At 43.6% G+C, this 26,076-nt stretch overlaps 1 protein-coding gene across 4 annotated transcripts in view; it reads left to right on the top strand.

The window, feature by feature from the left end:
- The window catches only part of GLT1D1 (glycosyltransferase 1 domain containing 1), a 117,213-nt gene that overhangs the window by 10,581 nt on the left and 80,556 nt on the right, over positions 1 to 26,076 (top strand). For 3 of the 4 annotated variants that reach the window (XM_010388769.2, XM_030939930.1, XM_010388770.2), the window contains 2 exons: positions 9,317 to 9,422; positions 20,784 to 20,835. In XM_010388769.2, the coding sequence (XP_010387071.2) occupies positions 9,317 to 9,422; positions 20,784 to 20,835 (158 nt within the window). The remainder of the gene's footprint in view (positions 1 to 9,316; positions 9,423 to 20,783; positions 20,836 to 26,076) is intronic. The other variant, XM_030939929.1, reaches the window with a different exon arrangement.

Genomic DNA, 26,076 nt, shown 5'->3' with positions numbered 1-26,076 from the left:
ACATCTATCTTATTCTTTCTATTGGCTGTGAGGTATTCTACTGTGAGAATGCACCATACTTACTAATAAGTCTCTGTCTTGGTTTTTTGCTATTCCAAGCAAGGCTGAAGTATTTTCTATTTTATTTCTTTACTCCATTGTATGTGGATGTTGGAAATACAAATTCCTAGGAAAGCCTGTGGGCCAAAGGGCTGTGTAACTTTTGTTTTGATTGATAGTGACAAAATGCTATATGGAAAGGTTATTCCAGTTCATATTCTAACAGATGGGCAAGGACCTATTTCTCCTCTAGTCAGATGGCTGGATTTTTGTTTTTTCCTTCAAACTTAACAGTTCTCAATTTTACCGTGCTTGACCTCTGCTTCAAATAAACACAAAGTCATCTGAAGTTAGGTTTGCTTCTCATAAGAGTTGAAAGAGGAGAAGGGCCCTCTGCAAAACCAACCTGTTGCCCAGAGGAAACAAATCAATTATATTGCTCAATCTAATAAATATCGAGAACAGAAGCCATGCTACTCTTAGTCAATGTGGTTAAACTTTTACTTGTTCATTCCTAGTTGTTGTCCATATGGAAATTAAACAGTGTTTATTCCTCAGAGTTATGTTTTTGAAGGTTAAAGTCTCTCTGTGTAGCATCATGTATAAAAAGCACCAGAACCATTGTCAGTAAGAAGAGATGCCCCTCTGCACTGTGAGGTTTTCACTTAAAGTATCCAGGGACTTTCTCTGCATGAGCTGCAGACATCGAGTTGCCCTACGCTGTGATTAACTGGCTGTGTGATATTTGATTCTATGCATACACTATGCATTTCTTAGACAGCCTTCTGTTCATTAAACTGTATTTAAATATATATAGCACTTACTGATTTTTAAATTACTTACAGAGGTAACTTGGAAACTACGTAAAAATACAAAGAAGAAAATATGGTACCTGCAATTTCACCACCCAGAAATGACCACTGTTTGTGTCTGTGTTTTTGGTTTTATTTCTGTTTTTATTTAAAATTAATTTTGCAAAAAAAGGTATACTTTTACAATATAAGCTTGCAACTTCTTTTGAAAAATGTTTGTAGTCTGGGTGTGGTGCCTCACACTTGTAATCCCAGCGCTTTGAAGGCCGAGGCAGGCAGATCACTTGAAGTCAAGATTTTGAGATCAGCCTGGCCAATATGGTGAAGCCCCATCTCTACTAAAAATACAAAAAAAATTAGCTGAGCGTGGTGGCGGTCACCTGTAATCTCAGCTACTGGGAGGCTGAGGTGGGAGAATCACTTGAACCCGGGAGGCGAAGTTTGCAGTGAGCTGAGATCATGCCCCTGCACTCCAGTCTGGGCAACAGAGTGAGACTCTGTATCGAAAAAAAAATATATATATATATGTTTTTTTATAGATACAGATATATAAAAATATGTTTATATATAAATATATCAAATATATAAAAATATAAATATATTTATAAAAATAAATATATTTCTATATCTTTATAAATATATATTTCTTATATATAATATATAAAAAACTTTTTTGTGGAGTATTTAGTATGTGCTAAGCACTGTGATAAATGCTTTGAATGTAGAGATATTGCTGTATCTGACTCTTGCTCTGTAGTTTGTGTGTACATATATATATATATATATATATATTTTTTTTTTTTTTTTTTTTTTTTTTTTTTTGAGGCGGAGTCTCACTCTGTCGCCCGGACTGGAGTGCAGTGGCCAGATCTCAGCTCACTGCAAGCTCCGCCTCCCGGGTTTACGCCATTCTCCTGCCTCAGCCTCCCGAGTAGCTGGGACCACAGGCGCCCGCCACCTCGCCTGGCTAGTTTTTGTATTTTTAGTAGAGATGGGGTTTCACCGTGTTAGCCAGGATGGTCTCGATCTCCTGACCTCGTGATCCACCCGTCTCGGCCTCCCAAAGTGCTGGGATTACAGGCTTGAGCCACCGCGCCCGGCCTTGCGTGTATATTTTAAAAATTGTAATCATATACTTCTAATTTAGTAACCTATTTTACAATGTGTTAGAAATAGATTGTATATGTTTCCTCTGTCATTGAATGTTCTTTTGCAGCATAGTTATGAATGGTCACGTCCTATTCCATTTTTCCCCTCAGTTATAAATAATATCGTGATGAACAGGTTTCTGCATAAACCTTTGGAGCCCATTTCCTTTAGGATTTTCCAGAAATAATCTTGCAGGATCAAAGGGCATATGCATTTTTAAAGCTTTTGATACGTATTGCCAAGTAATAACTAGTCACATTTATGTAACCATGTATATTAAATATTGCTAAGTAAAACCTTAACATCTTGGACAAGTGGAAGTTTGCTTTTCTGTTTAAAATCAGTATTTGCTGAGCAAATAATTAAATAAAATAGCTAAGTAGAATATGCAAATAATGGGAAATACACATTACAGATATATTGCAGGTGTAATGCACATTTTTTTTTTTTTTTTTGAGACAGAGTCTGGCTCTTGTCACTCAGGCTGGAGTATAATGGCAAGATGTTGGCTCACTGAACCTCTGCCTCCTGGGTTCAAGCAATTCTCCTGTCTCAGCCTCCCAAGTAGCTGGGATTACAGGTGCGTGCCACCACGACCTGCTAATTTTTTGCTTTTTTTTAGTAGAGACGGGGTTTCACCATGTTAGCCAGGATGGTCTTGATCTCTTGACCTCGTGATCTGCTTGCCTCGGCCTCCCAAAGTGCTGGGATTACAGGTGTGAGCCACCGTGCCCGGCCGGAAATGTTTTAAAGAACAATATCAACTTTAATTCCTTAAGCTCTGGATTAATTATTATATGAAAGTCAAAGTAACACATTATATTTGTTTCTCCCTCTTGGGCATGTCTATAAAATATTTTTGACATGCATACCATTCCATCATTTCAAGTATATGAGAACAGAACTTCATAGGTGTCCTTAACTTAGATGGAATAGAACCTGTTCCCAAGTAGTATGCTTTCTGGACTCTTTCCTATGTATCCTAAATGGCACACAAGGAAAAACTTACAGGTTAATTTGATGCTGGCCAAGAGTGTGTTAGTGAAGCTCCTCCTGTTTCTTTTTATTTATTTATTTATTTTTGTTTTTTATTTATTGTTTTGAGGCAGAGTTTCACTCTTTCGCCAGGCTATACTGCAGTGGTGGGATCTCAGCTCACTGCAACCTCTGACTCCCGTGGTTCAAGCGATTCTCCTGCCTCAGCCTCTTAAGTAGCTGGGATTATAGGCATGCTCCACCACGCCCAGCTAATTTTTGTATTTTTAGTAGAGATGGGGTTTCACCATGTTGGTCAGGCTGTTTTTGAACTCCTGACCTCGTTATCTGCCCTCCTTGGCCTCCCAAAGTGCTGAGATTACAGGCGTGAGCCACCACACCTAGCCTTGTTTCTTTTTAAGAATATGCTTTAGGCTTGAGCCCAATAAGGAAGCAGATAGGGTCAGGTGGATGATTGAGAAGCCAAGTTTAGGGCCAGGCACAGTGGCTCATGCTTGTAATCCCAGCACTTTAGGAGGCTGAGGTGGGGGGGATCAAGAGGACAGGAGTTTGAGACCAGCCTGGCCAACACAGTGAAACCCCTTCTCTACCAAAAATACAAAAATTAGCTGAGTGTGGTGGTGGGCACCTGTAATCCCAGCTACTTGGGAGGCTGAGGCATGAGAATAGCTTGAACCTGGGAGGCGGAGGTTGCAGTGAGCCGAGATCACGCCACTGCACTCTAGCCTGGGTGACAGAGTTAGACTCCGTCTCAAAAAAGAAAAAAGAAGCCAATTTTAGGAAGCTATGATTTTCTGTTTTTCTCAGCAGACGACTGGGAGAGACAAACCTCTAGCACAAGCACGGATTTATGAATGAGACCCGTTACGTGGGTGGCTCTGAGTCAACCTACTTGGAAAATAGCTTGTGTACCACTCCTCATTCTCAGTGCATTTCAGCAAATACTGTTTGAGGACCTAACTTTGAGTAGCCATCATATTAGAGCATGGGATGCAGACATAAATAAGAGAATCTTCCAGTCTACAAATAAAACCCAAGACTTTATGATAATGGCATGACACAGAAGGAAAAGGATTTGCTTCTGAGAGACCTGGAGACAATTTCAGAAACGAGGGGATGACTGAATAGGGTTTTGAAGAGAGAATAAGAGTTTGCAAATATATCCTCGAAAAATGAAAAATAGAACTACCGTAGGATCCAGCAATCCCACTGCTGGGTATATGTGCAAAGCAAATGAAATCACTGTGTGGAAGAGATATCTGCAGCCCCATGTTCACTGCAGCACTATTCAAAATAGCCAGGACAGGGAGTCAACGTGAGTCCATTGATGGTAAATGGATACAGAAAATGTGGTATATACATGTAATGGAAAACAAAGGATCTTCTGTTGTTTGTAACAACATGGATGAGCTTGGAGGACATAATGCAAAATAAAATACAATAAGCCAGGCACAGAAATACAAATACCACATGGTTCTCACTTGTATGTGAAATCTAAAAAGTCAAACTCATAGAAGCAGAGAGTAGTAGAATGGTTGCCGGGTGCTCAGGATGATGAGGGGATTAGGGAAATGTTGGTTAAAAGTACAAAATTTCCGTTAGGGGCCGGGCGCGGTGGCTCACGCCTGTAATTCCAGCACTTTGGGAGGCCGAGGCTGGCGGATCACAAGGTCAGGAGATGGAGACCATCCTGACTAACACAGTGAAACCCCGCCTCTACTAAAACTACAAAAAAATTAGCCAGGCGTGGTGGCGGGCGCCTGTAGTCCCAGCTACTCAGGAAGCTGAGGCAGGAGAATGGCGTGAACCCGGGAGTCAGAGCTTGCAGTGAGCCCAGATCGCACCACTGCACTCCAGCCTAGGCGACAGGGCGAGATTCCGTCTCAAAAAAAAAAAAAAAAAATTTCAATTAGAAGGAATGCATTCAAGATTTATTGCACAGCATGCTGACTGTAGTAAATAACAATGTATTGTATACTTGAAAATTGCTAAGAGATGGGCCAGGCGTGGTGGCTCATACCTGTAATCCCAGCACTTTGGAAGGCTGAGTGGGTGGATCATTTGAGGTCATGAGTTCGAGACCTGCCTGGCCAACATAGTGAAACCCTGTCTCTATTAAAAATACAAAAATTAGCTGGGCGTGGTGGCGCTGCCTGTAATCCCAGCTACTTGGGAGGCTGAGGCAAGAGCATCACTTGAACCTGGGATGTGGAGGCTGCAGTGAGCCGAGATAGCACCACAGCACTCTAGCCTGGGTGACCAAGTGAGACTCTGTCTCAAAAAATAGAAAAAAAATTCCTAAGAGAGTAGTAGGTTTTAAGTGTTCTCATCACAAAATAAATGATAAATACGTGAGGTCATACATATGTCAATTAGCTTGATTTTTTTTTTTTTTTTTTTTTAAGAAATGGGATCTTGCCGTGTTTCCCAGGCTGGTCTCAAACTCCTGGGATGGAGCAATCCTCCTGCCTTGGCCTCCCAAAGTACTGAGATTACAGGTGTGAGCCACCACGCTTGACCTAATTAGCTTGATTTAGTCATTCCACAATGTATACATATTTTAAAACATCATGTTGTACACCATATATGTACAATAAAAAGAGAGTTTGCAAAAATATTTTATCTACATCATGTTATAGTACAGGACTTCCAAAATTTTTCAATTGCAATCATGGGTGAATTTATAAGAGTCTTATTTTTTGAGACAGAGTCTCGCTCTATCACCCAGGCTGGAGTGCAGTGGCACAGTCTTGGCTCACTGCAGCCTCTGCCTTCCAGGTGTAAGCGATTCTCCTGCCTCAGCTTCCCAAGTAGCTGGGATTACAGGCATGCGCTACCACATCCAGCTAATTTTTGTATTTTTAGTAGAGACGGGGTTTCACCATGTTGGCCAGGCTGGTCTTGAACTCCTGACCTCAAGTGATCCACCCACCTCGGCCTCCCAAAGTGCTGGGATTCCAGGCATGAGCCACTGCGCCCACCCTTATGATAGTCTTTTGCCATTAAGGCTAGCATGCTACTTATTTAAAACTATTTTCTTAACAATGGAATGAGCATAAAAAAAAACAGAAAACTAAGTGAAGTATCCCATATTCCATTCTTCTAAGTGCTAATTTCTGGATTTATGTGTTTAAAACTTCTTTAGTGTAAAACATGGTGAAACTGGCTCTCACTTACGGGGTCTGCCTTGTACCAGAATGTCATATATCATCTCACCAGTCTACTAATTAATATCTCCGTTTCACAGATGATATGGCTGGGGGTCAGAGAAACTGAGTAGCTTGGCCAAAGTCATGCCTGTTCTAGGTGGAGAAGCAGGATTCTAACCTGGGGCTGTCTGGAGAGAAAGTCTTGTGATTTCTCAAAATAGGCCAAATTAGCTTTGACATATATGAGTTATTGCTGCTGGGCTGATAGAGTAAGAAAGGGCTGTCATCTTACGTACTAAATATGCTCACACCTTTTAAGCAAACTTGTTGATAGTGTGTATCTTTTAGGTGTCTATTTTTCTGTCTTTGGGAATTTCATTGAAAACGACTTTCCCACTGTTTTCCTTAGCCTCCTTCAGTAGCAGTTTTTATTGGGGGAACATCCCAGATATGGTTTGACTGTGTCCCCATCCAAATCTCATCTTGAATTATATCTCCCACATTCCCATGTGTTGTAGGAGGGACCTGGTGGGAAGTAATTGAATCATGGGGGTGGGCCTTTCCCTTGCTGTTCTCATGAGAGTGAGTAAGTCTCTCGTGATGTGATGGTTTTATAAAGGGGAGTTTCCCTGCACACGCTGTCTTCTCTTGTCTGCCGCCATGTGAGATGTGCCTTTCACCTTTTGCCATGATTGGGAGACCTCCTAGCCACGTGGAACTGTGAGTCCATTAAACCTCTTTCTTTTGTAAATTGCCCAGACATATCCAGTTGCCATGCCAGTTGGGTATGTCTTTATCAGCAGCTTGAAGATGGACTAATACAGTCCCTTTGTGACAATAGGGTGTATCAGTTTCCCACTGCTGTTGTAATAATTTACCACAAACCCAGTGGCTTCAGACAACACCAGTTCATCACCTGACCTCCAGTTCTGGAGAAGAATTGCTCCCAGAGATGTCCACATCCTACTTCCCAGGACCCCTGAGGCTGGGACAGGGGAGTCTGTTCTGGAGGTTGGAAAGCTGAAGCGGGGCTCCCAGGCTGAAATTCAGGTGTCAGCAGCTGCGCTCCTTCCTGGAGGCTCTTGGGGAGAATCTGTTTTCTTGTCTTTTCCAGCCTCAAGGGGCATCCACATGTCTTGGCTCATGGCCCTTCCTCCATCTCCAGAGCCATCTGACTGGTGAGGTCTTCCTCACTCTGAACTTGACTCTCTGGCTTCCCTCTTCCACTTTTAACGACCGCTGTGGTTAGGCTGAGCCCACCTGGATAGTCTACCATAATGCCCCTCCCCTGTCCCAGCCTCATGGGTCTTGGGAATTAGGATGTGGACATCTCTGGGAGCAATTATTCTCCCTACCACAGATTCATGTCCTTCCCATATGAGAAAAATCTTCACTCTGTCCCAACATCTCCCAAAGCCTAAACCCATCACCCATGATGAACCATCTCTACTGGGTGGGCATTTCTATATCTCTCTGTATTTTTGGAAAAGTTCTTACAGGTCTACAGTAAGAAATTCAAACAATATAAAATGTTACAGAGTGAAATGTAAGTCTCACTCCTAACCCAGATTTTTTTTTTTTTTTTTTTTGAGGCAGAGTCTCGTTCTATCACCCAGGCTGCAGTGCAGTGGCGTGATCTCAGCTCACTCCAACCTCTACCTCCTGGGTTCAAGTGATTGTCATGCCTCAGCCTTCAGAGTAGGTGGGATTACAGTGTGCACCACCACACCTGGCTAATTTTTGTATTTTTACAAAAAGAGACAGAGTTTTGCCATGTTGCCCAGGCTAGTCTCAAATTCCTGGCCTCAGGTGATCCACCCACCTTGACCTTCCTAAGTGCTGGGATTACAGGCGTGAGCCACCACGCCTGGTCCATCCCAGATCTGTAGCCTTCCAGGTCTCTTTTCCAGAGGTGACAACAGTTATTATTTTGTGTACTATCACATCAGATGTTCTGTGCATAGAGAAATGTGTGTTTATGGCTTTTGTTTTTGTGCAAGCATCTTTTGTCCACCAATATGTGTTTTTCTTTTTGCCAGTCTTTCTGTGTGAGTACACACACACACGCACACACAGAGCTCCAAAAAAAAGAATTGTCTTCACCAACGCACAAGTAAGTTGCTTCTCAAATTGTGCTACTTTTAGCAGCCTTGCTGGAGCTGAACGTGTTATTGTTGGGCTTGATATCTGGAGGCTGAATTCATAGCAGTGGAATTCTAGGGTGAGAGAGACCTAGATAGAGAGAAAGAAGATGGGATCTGCTAATTTACATGACAAAAACAACTCAAAGGCCAATGAAAGGAAAGATCAGTATATTCTCCTTTAAATATCTTGATAAAAATAGCTTGTTTGCGAAATCTAACCAGGTGAACTCCAGTTAGATCTGGTCTATGGGGTGATTTGTAGGCCATAGTCTCTTTGAAATTTTTAGTTGACCTTTGGGAGTCCTTTTGGGGAGTCGCTTATGATGTGCTCATCAAAAGGCCTAATGCCCTGTCCTGCCCATCTGCGCTTATGAAATGTTCATCGAGGAAGCAGGGAGTGGACTCACCCACTGCCTCCCATCTGCACAGGACCCGTCACTCAGAATACACATACTCCCTTTGCAAATTCTTTCCCACTTTATGCGCTCAGCACCTTGTGTTATTTTGGCCCTCATCCTAGTTGTGCCTGTCATAATTTATCATCCCTGTTGTACTGAGCAGTTCTTGAGGATATCATCAAGGTTGTCTGTGCCTCTCTCTCCCCTGTTTTTGTCCCAAGCTAGCACGGTGCCTGTTGGTGTTGATGAACAATAGGACTCAGTTTGGAGAGTCCTTTTTTTTTGTTATGAATTTTGATGATGCCAGATTAGCCCATTTCCTAGGAATGATAAGCTTGGCTTTGATAGATGATGGCTAACAATATTTTTTATTTGCTAAAGTTTAAAATGAATTAATTGAAAGATAGCCCTGACAACAGTGGTCGGGGCCTCCCATGTTCCTCTTGATGTTGTGTTTATTGTAGTGATACCCATTCTGCTATCCAGGAGAGGTGGATGCAACTGAACATATAGCAACACACAGCTCCTGTGATCTGAGAACTTCAGTGTTTAAGATCCTTGCTTAGGAATGGTTGGTGAAGGCTGTTTCTAGGGGTGAATTCTGCTTTGTGACTGTCATCATTTTGCAGGCCACCGAATCCCTTTTGGAATCATCTTTGGAGGAACTGATGTAAATGAAGATGCCAACCAGGGAGAAAAGAACACAGTCATGGGCAGAGTTCTTGAGGAAGCCAGGTAATACTTGCGAGAATTTCACCCATGCCAAACATTTAAACTATGTGGATGGAATTAATGGAAACCAAAGACCGAGGGCACCAATTGTCGGGAAGGTTTACATCTTATCACTTAAAACCAATTTCATGTAACCTTTTCTTTAATTTGGTACATTTTTATTTTGCCACAAATCGTCATTGCTAACAGGTTATTGCACTGAAGTCTTCAACTACGGTTAATATTAGATAAGCCTCTTTAGAATGGTCTGCATGGAGCCAGGCATAGTGAGGCACACCTGTGGTCCCAGCTGCTTGGGAGGCTGAGGCAGGAGAATCGCTTGATAGTGAGGCACGCCTGTGGTCCCAGCTGCCTGGGAGGCTGAGGCGGGAGGATTGCTGGAGTCTAGGAGCCCAAGGCTGCAGTGTGCTATGGCTGCACTCCAGCCTGGGTGGTAGACCAAAGCCCTCTTCTCAAAAAAGAGGTGTTCTGAATGTAGAAAACACAGATCACAGACAAACTCCAGCCTTAGCAGCACACAAATTAGGGTCTAGTTTGCATCAGGTTTGCCCAAGTAGACTGTCTTTGGCATGGGTCTTATCTGTGTAGCTTTCTGAGCTATAAATGCCATTTGCAAGAAGGGTCACCAGTGGGACTTCTAAACTGTGGCTCAGGCCTTTTCCTTGGGGATGTCCCGCTAGCTGTCGCAGGGACCTGAGAGGTAGCTGCTGTGAGAACAGCTCTATGTGCTGTGAGTGGTGCTTCTCACAGGGGTCACTGTGATAATCCTTGGGGCTGCCCTGCACGTCTCTGATCCCAGATACTAACCATGGGCAGCAGCCTCCAGGTACCACAGCTACCTAGTATGTCTGCCTACAATTCTAATGCCCCCAGGGTGGGGGAAGTTATCCCCAGGTGAGAATTCCTTCCTGCGCTGTACTTCCCAACTTTATCCATGTCGACGTGGCAAAAAGAGGTTCATCGGAGGCCGTTGTTCTGCACTGGCCCCTGCACTGTGCCGCAGCAGACCAGCCCATGACAGAAAGGAGTCACTTGTGCTGAGCACTGTGTAATAAACTGAACTTTGAAATGGGTCAGTCTTCTTTCAGTCTCTTCTGTTTTCTCTTCTCTTTTCCTGACAGTCTCATTCTGTTGCCCAGGCTGGAGTGCAGTGGCGTGATCTTGGCTCACTGCAACCTCAACCTCCAGGGTTCATGCGATTCTCGTGCCTCAGGCTCCCGAGTAACTGGTATTACAGGCGGCCGCCTCCACACTCGGCTAATTTTTGTATTTTTAGTAGAGACGGGGTTTCACCATTTGGCCAGGCTGGTCTCAAACTCCTGGCCTCAAGCGATCCACCTGCCTCAGCCTCCCAAAGTGCTGGGATTACAGGCATAAGCCACCATGCCCAGCCTGAAATGGGCCAGTTTTCTAAAAAGCAAGAAATTCCAGCCAACTTCAGTCAGCAGAATAGGGAAGTCTTCTCTGCTTTAACCCTGTGGGGCAACTAACTCGGAAATGTCCCATCTGCATTTTGTTTTCTGTGTCTGCTTTCTTCAGCCCTTGTCTGTCTGTAAAACACGCCTCCTCTGCTCAGCTCATCAGAACACTCATTCTGTTTTGTAGAATGAGGTGCTGCCCAATTCTAGAACTGCTAATAAAAGCCCATTCTAATCTTTGAACTAAATTTGTTGTCATTGTGTCTTTTGACAAGGCATACTTAGAAAATTATCATATTTGTATAGCAATTTAAGGTGGATTGAAAGGCTTGATTAAAAAAGTCACTCCCATTTCTTTGTCTAACAAATGCAATAATAAGAATTAAAATAATGATAAAAGCAGGCCGGGCACGGTGGCTCAGGCCTGTAATCCCAGCACTTTGGGAGGCCCGAGGCAGGTGGATCACTTGAGGTCAGGAGTTCGAGACCAGCCTGGCCAACATGGTGAAACCCGCATCTCTATTAAAACTACAAAAATTAGCCAGGCATGGTGGTGGGTGCCTGTAATTCCGGCTACTTGGGAAGCTGAGGCAGGAGAATCACTTTAACCCGGCAGGTGGCCAGGTGTGGTGACTCACGCCTGTAATCCCAGCACTTTGGGAGACTGAGGCAGGTGGATCACCTGAGGTCAGGAGTTCGAGACCAGCCTGGCCAACATGGTGAAACCCCATCTCTACTAAAAATACAAAAATTAGCAGGGCGTGGTGGCCTGCACCTGTAATTCCAGCTACTCCAGAGGCTGAGGCAGGAGAATTGCTTGAACTCAGGAGGCAGAGGTTGCAGTGAGCCGAGATCGTGCCATTACACTCCAGCCTGGGAGACAGCGTGACTCTGTCTCAAAAACAAACAAACAACAACAACAACAACAAAAGAACCCGGGAGGTGGTGGTCGCAGTGAGCCAAGATCTTGCCATTGCACTCTAGCCTGGGTTACAGAGCAAGACTGTCTCAAAAAAATAAATAAATAAATAAATAATTTAAAAAATAAAAAAAAATCAAAATAATGATAAAAGCAATATGAATCTCCCATGATCATATGAAAATTGTGAAAAAAAGTAGAAATTAAATCAAAAGAACTAACTGTACATGCATACTCCAAAGAAAGAACTAACTGTACATGCATACCCCGAAGAAAGAACTTTTCTGATGAGTCACGAGGTGCTCAGTGGGCTTCCTCGGGGTTTCCCCAGACAGTCGAGGGGCTTCTGTGCAGTTTGTCCTCCCACATGTTCACTGGCTGCTGATGTTAGAAGAAAGCCTCACCTATGTCTAGAACAATAACCCTGAATGCACAGTTTACAGATGGCCCAACGAGTACTGCCTAACTATCCCTTCAACCTTTTTAAATCTTTGAATCGTTGTAAAAAACAAAACAAAGTAAAACTGATCATTGATTTTAACCCAATCAATCACTAGCCATCAGTTTTCTGTGGCTCACCTCGTGGCTGGGAAGCTCTGGCCAGGGAATTTGGGACACTTCAAGTCTTCATGTAGCTGGATCACCCTATTCCATACTGGAGACAGCACTCAGAGTTCTTTCTGGAGCCTCAGATTCCTTGCTTGGTAATGTAAGTGTCAGTCTCGCTTCTGAAATCCAGGATTACTGAGAGGTATCACTGCAGTTAGGACCCTAGTCCTTCCTGAGAACCCCTGAACATATGTTGTGGCAATGCAAGTATGGACCCAAAAAACCTGAGACAGGTCTCAGTTACTGTTTAGAAAGTTGATTTTGCCAAGGTTGAAGACACGCATCCAGCCTCAGGAGTCCTGATGACACGTGCTCAAGGTGGTTGGGGCACAGCTTGGTTTTATACATTTTAGGGAGACGTGAGACATCAATCAATATATATAGGAAGTACAGTGGTGTGTTCTGGAAAGGCAGGACAACTGGAAGCAAAGGCAGGAAGACTCAAAGCGGGGAGGGGTCTTCCAGGTCACAGGTAGGTGATAGACAAAAGGTTGCATTCTTTTGAGTTTCTGATTGGCCTTTCCCAAGGAGGCCAGATACACATTTATCTCAGTGAGTGGAGGGGTGACTTTGAATAGAATAGAAGGGAGGTTTGCCCTTAGCAGTTCCCAGCTTGACTTTTCCCTTTAGCTTAGTGATCTGGGGTCCCAAGATATTTTCCTTTCACACCACCTGATCATAATAGAGAGCACACACATGTGCCTGTGTGTGTGTTACAATAAAAAAAGGCATTAAAACACATTGGGGTTACCTTGGGGATCTTTTCTTATAGGTTTTCTTATTGCTGTTGTTCTTACAGTCTGCAAATTCATTACCTTTAGATTCCTGTAGTTGGTAACACACTGCCTTATGGAAGGAAAATAATTCTGTTTACAAAAAACAACATTGAATGAATCCATCTTACAGTATTATCATTAATATTATTCATTGTGTTGTTATTAAAGTAAACACTGATTTCTATTTTGGGGGATTATTGATCGAGGTTAGTGGGCAGGAAAGCGGCATGAATCAGAGTCCTTGTCCAATACAATATAGCACACTTTTCTGTAAAAGCAAGTATTGAACTTGTCTAGCTTTATAATGAGTATTTCGTTTTTAATCAAATGCTTTTAAATAGTTATATTTTTCCTATAGGGTCTATTTTTGAAGTTTTTTTAGTATTAAAATTTTTTTCTATATAATATAGTATTTGAACTTACTTTAGCTTCAGCTTTTTGGCTTATACGTATTATAATGTAATAAGTACTTGATAATTATGTTATCAATATCAAAACTAAATGAAGAGTATTTGAAACCTATGGAAATTGTTTGGTGAAGGATCATCCAGGTACATATTAGAAGAAAATATTGTTGGCCAGGTGCGGTGGGTGGCTCACGCCTGTAATCCCGGCACTTTGAGAGGCCAAGGTGGGTGGATCACTGTGGTCAGGAGTTTGAGACCAGCCTGGGCAACATGGGGAAACTCTGTCTTCACTAAAAATACAAAAATGGTGGCGGATGCCTGTAATCCCAGCTACTTAAGAGGCTGAGGCAGGGGAATCACTTGAACCTGGGGAGGCAGAGGTTGCAGTGAGCTGAGATCTCGCCACTTCACTCCAGCCTGGGTGAAAGAGGGAGACTCTGTCTCAAAAAAAAAAAAAAGAAAGAAAAAAGAAAGAAAAGAAATAATTATTGTCAAGCAAATGAGCAAGAGAGTTTGTATAAAATGAAACACCTCAAAAATAGCCTCATAAATAGGAAATATATAGCACACGATAGGTTAAACGAGGTGAATTTGCTGTTTTGTATGCATAAAATGGCTGAATATTGGTAGTTTCATAAGTTTTTTTTTGAGACGGAGTCTTGCTCTCTCACCCAGGCTGGAGTGCCACGGCGCGATCTCGGCTCACTGCAACCTCCGCCTCCCAGGCTCACGCCATTCTCCTGCCTCAGCCTCCCGAGTAGCTGGGACTACAGGCACCCACCACCACGCCCGGCTAATTTTTGTATTTTTGGTAGAGACAGGGTCTCACCGTGTTAGCCAGGATGGTTTCGATCTCCTGACCTCGTGATCCGCCCGCCTCGGCCTCCCAAAGTGCTGGGATTACAGGTGTGAGCCACCACGCCCGGCCAGTTTTCACAAGTTTTAAGCTGTAGATATTTAAGCCCAAAGATATTTTTTACGAAAAAATCACATGTGAAAGTGAGTAAATCTATTTCAAAATGGCAATGTTCAACTGAAAGTGCAAAAATGGTAGCTTTATGTTTGTCATAAGAAATGTGTGCTTTTTAAAAATTTAATTTAATTTCATTATTTTTTGGAGACAGTCTTGCTTTGTCCCCCAGGCTGGAGTGCAGTGGTGCGATCTCAGCTCACTGCAGCCTCCACCTCCTGGGTTAAAGCGATTCACCTTCCTCAGCCTCCTCAGTAGCTGGGACTACAGGTGTGCACCACCACGCCCGGCTAATTTTTGTATTTTTAGTGAAGATGGAGTTTCTCTGTGTTGCCCAGGCTGGTCTCGAACTCCTGACCACAGTGATCTGCCTGCCTCAGCCTCCCAAAGGGTTAGGATTACAGGCATGAGCCACCGCACCCCACCAATTGTTCAATTCTTAAGTTTCTCGGTTTCCAGTGTTCCTGGCAAAGGAAGGTTTATACACTCCCCTGAAGGGCCCATTGTCAGGCAATTGTTATTTAGCTACTTTTCTTTCTTTTTAATCTTATTTTCACAGGATAAAGTCTATTCCCCCAGACACAGTTTCCTTGCACCCCTTGTTAGTTTTCAGAGCAAATGGAGAGCTTCTCATAACTGAGGCCAGCAGAACAACCTGTGCTGGGCTCGAGCCTCCTTCCGCGTCAGCGCTGTGGAGCGCTTGGATTATGAAAGTGAGCCTTGGTGGGAAGTCCAGCGTGATCTCCTCTCCGTCCTTTCCTTACTTCTTGCTTTAGTAGGGGATCTGCAATGGAATGTGCCTCGACTGGTGACAGGGTTGCAGAGGAGGCAGAAGGAAAGCTTGGGGCAGACACAGGCGGGGGAAGCGGGGCCTTCTGGAGGAAGAATCTGCCATTTCTGGGTCCTGCTACAGGGAAGGAATCGTCCTTTCCTGATTCTCGTCTGCAGTAATTATTCCTGCGGTATTTGCCTGGTGATGATTTTTCCATTCGCACTGCATCTTGTTTATTAACTGGAATTCTACCTTACGGAAGACTTTCCCCTTTGATCCCATTTACTTATTTATTTATTTGTTATTCAGTATGGAAGGATCGTGGGGGCCGGGTGTGGTGGCTCATGCCTGTAATCCCAGCACTTTTGGAGGCTGAGTTGGGTGGATAACTTGAGGCCAGGAGTTCGAGACCAGCCTGGCCAACACGGTGAAACCCCATCTCTACCAAAAATACAAAACAAAAAAAATTAAAAGAAAGAAAGAAAGAAAATATTAGTCGTGCCCATAATCCTAACTACTCAGGAGGCTGAGGCAGGAGAGTTGCTTGAACCCGGGAGGCAGAGGTTACAGTGAGCTGAGATTGCGCCACTGTACTCCAACCTGGGTGACAAAGTGAGACTCCATCTCAAAAAAAAAAAAAATATATATATGTATATAAAATATATATATTTATAAAATATATTTTTATAAAAATATAAAATATAAATTATATTTATAATTTATATTTAAATTATATAAAATAAAAATATGAAATATATTTATACTGTATATATATATAAAAACATGGACTCATGGATATTTATCTTATTTTCCTTTACAGGTTATCTGTTACTATTTTTGTTTATTTGGTTGCTCAAATTGTCCCAGATTTGCCCACAGGAGATGCTTTGAGCTGATGCCTGAGTTTTTTTGACATGCTCTCATCATTCATCATTTTCTGAGCACTTTTCTACTTTCTGGTATCATAAAATGTTCCTGATTCATCTCCTGTCTACCGTGTCCTACTTCTGGAAATGGCTATTTCTCAAAGGAGTCCTTGGTCCTTTATAATTTTTGTTGTCTTTTTAGAGAATACTATTTAGAAACTAAGCTCTGTGCTTATTGCTTACTCAGTGTCATTTCTTGTAAGCCCCCTTAGAGCTTGGAAATGTGTGTATGTACATATGCACATATACGGCTATATGTGTGTTTATTTCATCACTAGAAATATGGTTCTCATTATTTGACATAGGTATGAAGCTTAGGGTTTGTGTTAGGCATCCAAATGGAAGTAAGAAGTAGGTAGAAGTCTGGGCAAGTTAGGGGAGGGGTCGGGAGTTTGTTGGTCAATATACAGATGCTATTTTTTTTTTTTTTTTTTGAGACAGAGTCTCGCTCTGTCACCCAGGCTGGAGTGCAATGGCATGATCTCGACTCACCGCAACCTCCGCCTCCCACATTCAAGCTATTCTCCTGCCTCAGCCTTCTGAGTAGCTGAGATTACAGGCATGCACCACCACACCAGGCTAATTTTGTAATTTTAATAGAGACAGGGTTTCTCCATGTTGGTCAGACTGGTCTCGAACTCCCGACCTCAGGTGATCCACCCACCTTGGCCTCCCAAAGTACTGAGATTACAGGCATGAGCCACCGCATCCAGCCTTGCAGATGCTATTGAAAACTGAAAACTGGTGAGATCACCAAGGGAGTAAGTGCAGACAGAGAAGAGAAGCCCAAGAACGGAGTCTTGGAGCAGCCCATTTTTGAGAAATCAGAAAGAGGAATTAGTGAGACTGAGACTGAGTGGCCAGAAAGATGAAATGGAATGGTTTGGTGAAAGCCAATGAAGAAGCATTCCAAGGAGGAAGGGGAGAGCATATGTGTCTGTTGCTATTGATAGGTCAAGTAAGATGAAGACTGAGGATGGAACCGTTTAGTTTACCAACATGGAGGTCATTAGTGACCTTGAGCGCAATTTCAATGGTGCAGTCAGGGGAGTTGCCTGGAGTGGTTTAAATGAGAAGAGAGGCATTGGAGGTGTTGAGTCAAGGTAACATTGGGGCTTTTCTTGTCAAGGAGAAAAGAGAAAAAGGACAGTAATTGAAGCAGGGACTGTGGGATTAAGATAGTTGTTTTTAAGATAAGAGAAATAATAGCATTTTTATAATGAGTAGAGGGGAAAATAATGATGTGGGAGAAAGGTAGGAGGATGTATATTATCTACAGGAAGTCTTGAAAGATTGAAAGTCCTGACTTTATAAAATATTTTGTTAAGAATTTTCTTTTTAACTAAAAAAAGTCTGTCCCAATACAATGTAGACAGTTTGGAAAGTAACGCCGGGTGCGGTGGCTCATGCTTGTAATCCCAGCACTTTGGGAGGCCGAGGCAGGCGGACCACGAGGTCAGGAGATCGAGACCATCTGGCTAACACGGTGAAGCCCTGTCTCTACTAAAAATACAAAAAATTAGTCGGATATGGTGGTGGGCGCCTGTAGTCCCAGCTACTCGGGAGGCTGAGGCAGGAGAATCGCTTGAACCCGGGAGGCAGAGGTTGCAGCGAGCCGAGATCGTGCCACTGCACTCCAGCCTGGGCTACACAGCGAGATTCCGTTTCCAAAAAAAAAGGAAGTTTGGAAAGTACTGAAGAAGCCAGGGAAAAGCAAATTACCTAATTTTTTTGTACTTTATGTGTACTTTAACCATGACTAGCTTTTTGTTAGGTGATCTTTTAATTACTTTTATTTGTATGATTGTGACTGTATTTTTGTTGTTATTATTTTTGAAAATTTGGGCTGAATGACACGTACTATATATATATACGTATATATATATGTATATGTGTGTATATATATGTGTGTGTGTGTGTGTGTGTGTGTATATATATATATATATATATATTTTGAGACAGAGTCTTGCTCTGTCGCCAAACTGGAGTGCAGTGGCGTGATCTTGGCTCACTGCAACCTCTGCCTCCTGGGTTCAAGCGATCCCCCTGCCTCAGCCTCCTGAATAGCTGGGATTACAGGCATGCACCACCACACCCAGCTACATTTTTGATAATTTTAAGGTTCCAAACATGGTTTGAATGGCTGCATAGAATTCTCTCATAAATTCTGTAACCGATTCTTTGAGATTGGGCATTTATATCTTTGTTAGACACAACACCACAGGGAACAACCTGTGTCTGTCTTTGTGTAGTTGTCTGATTTTATCTTTAGGTTGAATTCATGGAGGTAGAATTGCAAGGTCTAACGATATGAACATGTGAATATATTGATGCAGTTTCTCAAATTTCTCTTCAGAAAGAATATTTGCATTTTAATTCACCAAGTGGGTATATGTTTTCATTTTCTCTCCTTTGTTAACATTGGGCATTTTTATTTTTAAAACTGCCAACCTTATATGTGATGCAATTCTTTCCTGTTGTTCTAATTAGATTTAATTTGTTATTAGAGAAATTTTACTTTTCCTCACATTTTATGGTCCCTTGTATTTGCTCTCCTGTGAATGTCCCATTTTTCCCATCCTTTTTTTTTCCCTTGGGATGTTTGGCTTCCTTGTTAATTTTGAAGAGCTCCCGCCCAAGGATAGTATTCTTCTTTTCTCCGTGTCAGTTGCACATATTTCTTCCACATTAATTTGTGGTATTTCAGTAGTCTTTTAATTTTAATATAATCGAAGCTTTTTTATCTTTAGAATTAATTTCATAATTTTTTCTTTCTCCTTTTCATACCCTGCCTGTGGTATCCAATAATGTCATAGCTTTTAGTACTCAGAAAACCTTTCCTGGGCTGAGGCCAGTTGCTTGGTCACTTGTATCATTCCAGACTCCTCTTGTCACCTTACCTTTTTTTCACTTAGCTTCTGAACCACCTTTTTAGATATGTGATAGAAGGTAGGAAACTAACTTTTTCCATGTACTGAACCACTTCTCTGGCTTTGTGCTATGTCAAATTCTTTTTTTTTTTTCTTTTGAGACGGAGTCTGGCTCTGTCGCCCAGGCTGGAGTGCAGTGGCGCGATCTCGGCTCACTGCAAGCTCCGCCTCCCAGGTTCATGCCATCCTCCTGCCTCAGCCTCCTGAGTAGCTGGGACCACAGGCTCATGCCACCATGCCTGGCTAATTTTTTGTATTTTTAGTAGGGACGGGGTTTCACCATGTTAGCCAGGATGGTCTCAGTCTCCTGACCTTGTGATCCACCTGCCTCGGCCTCCCAAAGTGCTGGGATTACAGGTGTGAGCCCCCGCGCCCGGCCTATGCTATGTCAAATTCTTAAATGTATTTGAGTCTGTTTCTGGCCTTGTATTTGGTTTTGATCTTTCTGTCTTTTCTTCACTGCCAACACTGTTTTAATGATTATATTTTTAATTTATTTTGATATCTGTTAATACAAGTCTCATCTTTGAATTCTTCTTCTTCTTCCTCTTCTTCCTCCTCGTCCTCCTCCTTCTTCTACCTTCTTCCTTCTTTCTTCTTCCTCTGTCACCCAAGCTGGAGTGCAGTGGCGCAATCATGGCTCACTGCAGCCTTGACATCCCAGGCTCAAGTGATCCTCCTGCCTCAGCCTCCCGAGTAGCTGGGACTACAGTGTGCTCAACCATGCCTGGCTAATTATAAAAACTTCTTTCCTGTAGAGATGGGGGTCTCCCTGTGTTGCCAGGCTGGTCTTGAATACCTGGGCCCAAGTGATCTTCCTGCCTCAGCCTCCCAAAGTATTGGGATTACAAGTGTGAGGCTCTGTGCCTGGCCTGAATTCTTCTTTATCAAAGTATTCTGATTGTTTGTCACCCAATTATATGTATAGGTAAACTTTAAAATTATTTTGTCGAATTTCAGTGGAAGTTCACTTGTGGATTTTGTCTGAATTATTGATTTTGTCATGTAATTTGGTAACAATGGACGTTTCGGTAGTATCGGCGCTTCCCATCTAAGAATGGGCTCCACATTTCCATGGAAAAGTACCTGTTAATACTTCTGCACTTCATGGCAAACATAAAGTTAATAAATAGATTACCTTTATATTCTTAATTTTGAGGGCCCTTGTGCATTTCCTAAAGAAGCAATTGAAAGGAGGGAGATGATAACATTGAGCACCCATGTGCACTCAGTAAATTGTAATTGTGTCCCCATAGTCTTCCCTTGGCAGAGTTAGTGGAGTGGACAGGCTGCCCTTGAATGTTCAGGGTGGATTAACCAAGCAAGTTCCTTGCTTCTCTCCTGCATCTTGATTTCTTGCTTTTGATTTTATCCCTGCCTCTCCGAACTTGCGTGGAAGGAAGAGAAAAAAACAGGAAGTTTTAAGCTTCGTTTGGTTTACTTCTTGCATATACAACTTTTTTTGATGTGAGTTGAGATTAAACCTAATGGCCAATGACCACAAGTAATAAAGATTGATTGCATTTTAAATTTAGTGTCTTACCTTGTCTCTCATAATTTGTTCCAAAGAGCTGTTTCATAGTTCTTTTAATTGAATTCTGGCCTAATTGTTTCTACTATTTTTGTTCATTTACTAGATTTGCTGTCGCTTTCACAGAGTCAATGAAGGAAATGGCACAAGCGCAGTGGGTATGTGTTTATCTGGTGGTGTTGTTTTGGTCGTGCTGATGAAATTGCAGAATTCGGCCGGGCGCGGTGGCTCAAGCCTGTAATCCCAGCACTTTGGGAGGCCGAGACGGGTGGATCACGAGGTCAGGAGATCGAGACCATCCTGGTCTACACGATGAAACCCCGTCTCTACTAAAAATACGAAAAACTAGCCGGGCGAGATGGCGAGCGCCTGTAGTCCCAGCTACTCGGGAGGCTGAGGCAGGAGAATGGCGTAAACCCGGGAGGCGGAGCTTGCAGTGAGCCGAGATCCGGCCACTGCACTCCAGACCGGGCGACAGAGATAGACTCCGTCTCCAAAAAAAAAAAAGAAAAAAAAAAAGAAATTGCAGAATTTGAGAACTGAAAGGCAGCCTTACCGAGCTGATAGTGTTCCCATGGATGGTGCCTGTTGTGGCCACAATAGTGTGTTGTTTCCCATAGATTGATTTTGTGTGTGTAGATGCACCTAAAATGTCCCTGATATTTTTTGATGTTGTTATTGAACGACAAAAATAGCCCAGTAATGTGTTGTCTGTGTTTCTTTGTTGTTGTTGTTGTTTTGTTTTGAGATGGAGTCTCGCTCTGTCACCCAGGCTGGAATGCAATGGCACAATCTCAGCTCACTGCAACCTCCACCTCCCGGGTTTAAGCAATTCTCCTGCCTCAGCCTCCTGAGTAGCTGGGATTACAGGTGCGCACCACCATGCCCAGCTAATTTTTTTGTATTTTTAGTAGAGATGGAGTTTCACCACGTTGGTCAGGCTGGTCTCGAACTACTGACCTCAAATGATCTGCCCAGCCCCACCCCCAGCCTCCCAAAGTGCTGGGATCACAGGTGGAGCCACCGAACCTGGCCCTGTTTTCTTCTGTGTTCTCAGATCGGGTGATTATCAGCTGCAGCATAAATGTCGCGGCAACCTTGTATACATGAGAGTAACCATCGCTTAGGTGACAGAGGTAGTTTCCTGGGTTGGACCGTTTATTTGAAGAGCTTTAAACAGACAAGAGTTTGTAGATCCATAAGTTAATTCATTTATTGACTTTTTATTCATGATGGCTCAGAGGGCAGGTATATGAGCTGGTGGGAGCCTAACTGAATTCTCAGTAAGGAGCTATGTGAATGCACCATACAGCTGGTGCCTGCAAAACTAAAAAAAGCCAAAGGTCAGGTTCCCTTTGGTGGGCGAGGTTGCTGTCTCTGGCGGTGGGAACTGCACTGAGCCTGCTCCACCAGTGCTGTTAGGGCTTGTGCTGTGCCAGTTCATCCACTGTGCACTGTGTGTATGCCCTGATCATTTGCAGGCTGTGCCCTTCCTTTATGGAATTGCAATTTGCAAAATGGTGGTACTTGGGAACTGCTGCATTGGGACAAGGGCAGAACCCAGTCATCTGTGGTCTCTTCCAAAAGCTCAGGATGCTAGATATCTGTGAATGTGAAGTTGCACACGCCCCTGACTGCGCATGGTCTTACTCTTTATGTCAGACTTTTCCCAGGCAGAGCATGGAGATTGTATTTCCTAGTGCAAATTAATGACTTGTCAATCTCAGTATTAGAAAACCCAACAGGCATCCTGGTTTCCAGTTTTACTGTAGTACTTTTTTTTTTTTTTTTTTTTTGAGATAGAGTCTCATGCTGTCACCCAGGCTAGAGTGCAACGGTGCTATCTCAGTTCACTGCAACCTCTGCTCCCCGGGTCCAAGCGATTCTCCTGCCTCAGCCTCCTGAGTGACTGGGACGACAGGCATGCACCACCACATCAGGCTAATTTTTGTATTTTTAGTAGAGACACGGTTTCACCACGTAGGCCAGGCTGGTCTCAAACGCCTGACCTCAAGTGATCCACCCACCTCAGCCTCCCAAAGTGTTAGGGCTACAGGTGTGAGCCACTGCACCCGGCCTATCTGTTGGACTATCTGTCTGGCTTCTTAAGGTAGTTTTCAAACCAGTGGTTACCACAATGGGGTCCCTGGACCTCTGAGGTTCCCCCGGACTCTTTCAGGGCCTCCACCAAGTCAAGCCTTTTCTAAATAATAATGCGAAGCCTTTTCTTTTGGCGTTTCTCATGGTGTAAAACGCCATGATGAGTAAAAGTGCTGCTGCCTTAATACTAATAAAGGCAGGAGGCCCATCTGTGCTAATATTCACTGATTAGTCACCGTCACCCACTTAAGTCAATTTCACTTAAAAATGTCCTTGATGAAAAAATACAAATTATTAGCTTTTCAAATATTGACCTTTGAATACATGTTGTTACGGTTTTTTTAGTAGAGACGGGGTTTTGCCTTCTTGGCCAAGCTAGTCTTGAACTCCTGACCTCAAGTGATCTGCCCTCCTCGGCCTCCCAAAGTGCTGGGATGACAGGCGTGAGCCACCGCACCCGACCTTTTCTCTCTCCTCTTTTTTTTTTTTTTTTTTTTTTTCCGAGATGGAGTCTCACTCTGTTGCCCAGGCTGGAGTGCAGTGGTGCAATCTCCGCTCACTGCAACCTCTGCCTCCCGGGTTCAAGTTATCCTCCTGCCTCAGCCTCCCGAGTAGCCGGGATTACAGGTGCCCACCACCACGCCTAGCTAATTTTTGTATTTTTAGTAGAGATGGGATTTCACCATGTTGGCCAGGCTGGTTTCACACTCCTGACCTTGTGATCTGCCTGTCTTGGCTTCCCAAAGTGCTGGGATTACAGGTGTGAGCCACAGTGCCCAGTCCCTCTTTTTTTTTTTTGTTAAGAGATAGGCTCTCACTCTGTTAACCAGGCTGGAGTACAATGGTGCAATCACGGCATACTGGAGCCTCGAACACCTGAGCTCAAGCCATCCTTCCACCTCGGCCTCCCAAAATGCTGAGATGACAGGCACGAGCCACTGTGTATGGCCAAATTTGAATTTTCAAGTAAAGATTAGAATTTTGGAAAGCCAGCATGAGGTTGTTGGTTTCCCAATATCTGAAGGCTTTCCTGATGAGATCGGTGGTTATACTAACGAATGTGACTTTTTTGAATGTTGTATAATGAAATGTTTAAACATTTGAAAGATCTGGCCGGGCGCGGTGGCTCAAGCCTGTAATCCCAGCACTTTGGGAGGCCGAGACGGGCGGATCACGAGGTCAGGAGATCGAGACCATCCTGGCTAACCCAGTGAAACCCCGTCTCTACTAAAAAATACAAAAAACTAGCCAGGCGAGGTGGTGGGCGCCTGTAGTCCCAGCTACTCGGGAGGCTGAGGCAGGAGAATGGCGTCAACCTGGGAGGCGGAGCTTGCAGTGAGCTGAGATCCGGCCACTGCACTCCAGCCTGGGCAACAGAGCAAGACTCCGTCAAAAAAAAAAAAAAAAAAAAAAAAAAAAAAAAAACATTTGAAAGATCTGCATGACTCGGTGAGCCAGTATGTTTTAAATGACCGACATGTGACCTATAGAATCAGGTATAGGTGAAAGATCAGTTCAAAGTACCAGGTAGGCTAATAGACTTTAATATAACTGAATATAAAACGTTCCCTAATGCAGCTAAACTTTAAGAAATTGCCACTTGTTGAGTTTGGGTCCAGCGTGCAAGAATGATGTCTACAGTGATGTGAAAGGCTATCAAAGGCTATCAAGGTTTCTTTTCCTACTACCTGTCTGCAAGATGTAGGATGTTCTTTATAAACCTCAACCAGAACAACATACTGCAACAAATTAAATGAAACAGCAAACATGGGAACCCAACTGTGTTGGTTAAGACAGATATTAAAGAAATAATTGCCAGGCGTGGTGGCTCACACCTCTAATCCCAGCACTTTGGGAGGCTGAGGTGGGTGGATCACCGGAGGTCAAGAGTTCAAGACCAGCCTGGCCAGCATGACGAAACCCTGTCTCTACTGAAAACACAGAAAATTAGCTGGGCATGGTGATGTGCACCTGTAGTCCCAGCTACTCAGGAGGCTGAGGCAAGAGAATTGCTTGAACCCAGGAGGCCAAGGTTGAAGTGAGCAGAGATGGAGCCACTGCAAGACTCTGTCTCATTAAAAAAAAAAAAAAAAAGAAATATTTTACCTGTGGAAGCATGCTCCTTCTCCATGAATTCACTGCCCTTTTCTCTAACTTGTCAGCCTTCAATGTCATCCTCCACCACAAATCCTTCCTTGACCCTCCAGAACTGGCATAGATGAGTTCCCTTCCTCTGTCAGTTACCTTTTGCTGCTTAACAAACCAGTTGCCTTAAACACACAGGGTGGCCTCACTTCCATGCCTGGACCTTAGCTGGGATGGTGGGGACCCCTGAGGCCTGTCTCCACGGTGTCTGTCATCCTGTTTTAGGCTCAGCAGGAGGAGAGAACAGGCCCCAACCCACAAGCACATTCCAGGCCTCGGCCTGTGATAGGCTTGCCTCCTTCCCATTGACCAAAGCAACTCAACGGGTGGAGATACCGTCCCTACCTCCTAATGAGAAGATCTTTAATGCTGCCTTATTAAAAGGGTGCGGATGCAGGGAGGGGAAGAATCGATGGCCTCTGTTACCATCTGCCACACTTCCTGCTTGTCTCTAACGAGTGTAACCTGTTTTATTTCCTTCCCTGTGCTTCTCAAGCGGTGAGCTTCTTGAGGAAGGGACATGACATAGTCACTCGTGCATCCCTGGAGAAGAGTATGCTGTCTCATGCCCAATGAATATGCATTAAATTGATTGATTAGGAATGACTCCTCCTTTAGAACCTTCTTATTTATTTATTTATGTTTTGTTTTTTTTGAGATGGAATCTTGCTCTTTTACTCAGGGTGAATTGCAGTCGTGCAGTAGCTCACTGCAACCTCTGCCTCCCGACTTCAAGCTATTCTCCCGGTTCAGCCTCTCGAGTAGCTGGGATTACAGGTGTGCGCCACCACACCCGGCTAATTTTTCTTTGTATTTTTAGTAGATATGGGGGTTTCACCATGTTGGCAGGCTGGTCTCGAACTCCTGACCTTGTGATCCACCCATCTTGGCCTCCCAAAGTGCTGGAATTAGAGGCATGAGCCATTGCACTCAGGCAGAACTTTTTTTTTTTTTTGAGTTAAGAGTCTTGCTCTGTCACCCAAGCTGGAGTGCAGTGGCGCAGTCTAGGCTCACTGCAACCTTCACCTCCCAGGTTCAAACTATTCTCCTGCCTCAGCCTCCTGAATAGCTGGGATTACAGGCGCCCACCATCATGCCCAGCTAATTTTTGTATTTTTATTAGAGACCAGGTTTCACCATGTTGGCCAAGCTGG

This window comes from Rhinopithecus roxellana, chromosome 10 (assembly GCF_007565055.1).
Source record: "Rhinopithecus roxellana isolate Shanxi Qingling chromosome 10, ASM756505v1, whole genome shotgun sequence".
In the NCBI taxonomy this organism is placed as follows: Eukaryota; Metazoa; Chordata; class Mammalia; order Primates; family Cercopithecidae; genus Rhinopithecus; species Rhinopithecus roxellana.
Note: the sequence above shows the minus strand (reverse complement) of the source record. Positions and strands in the feature narration are given on the sequence as shown.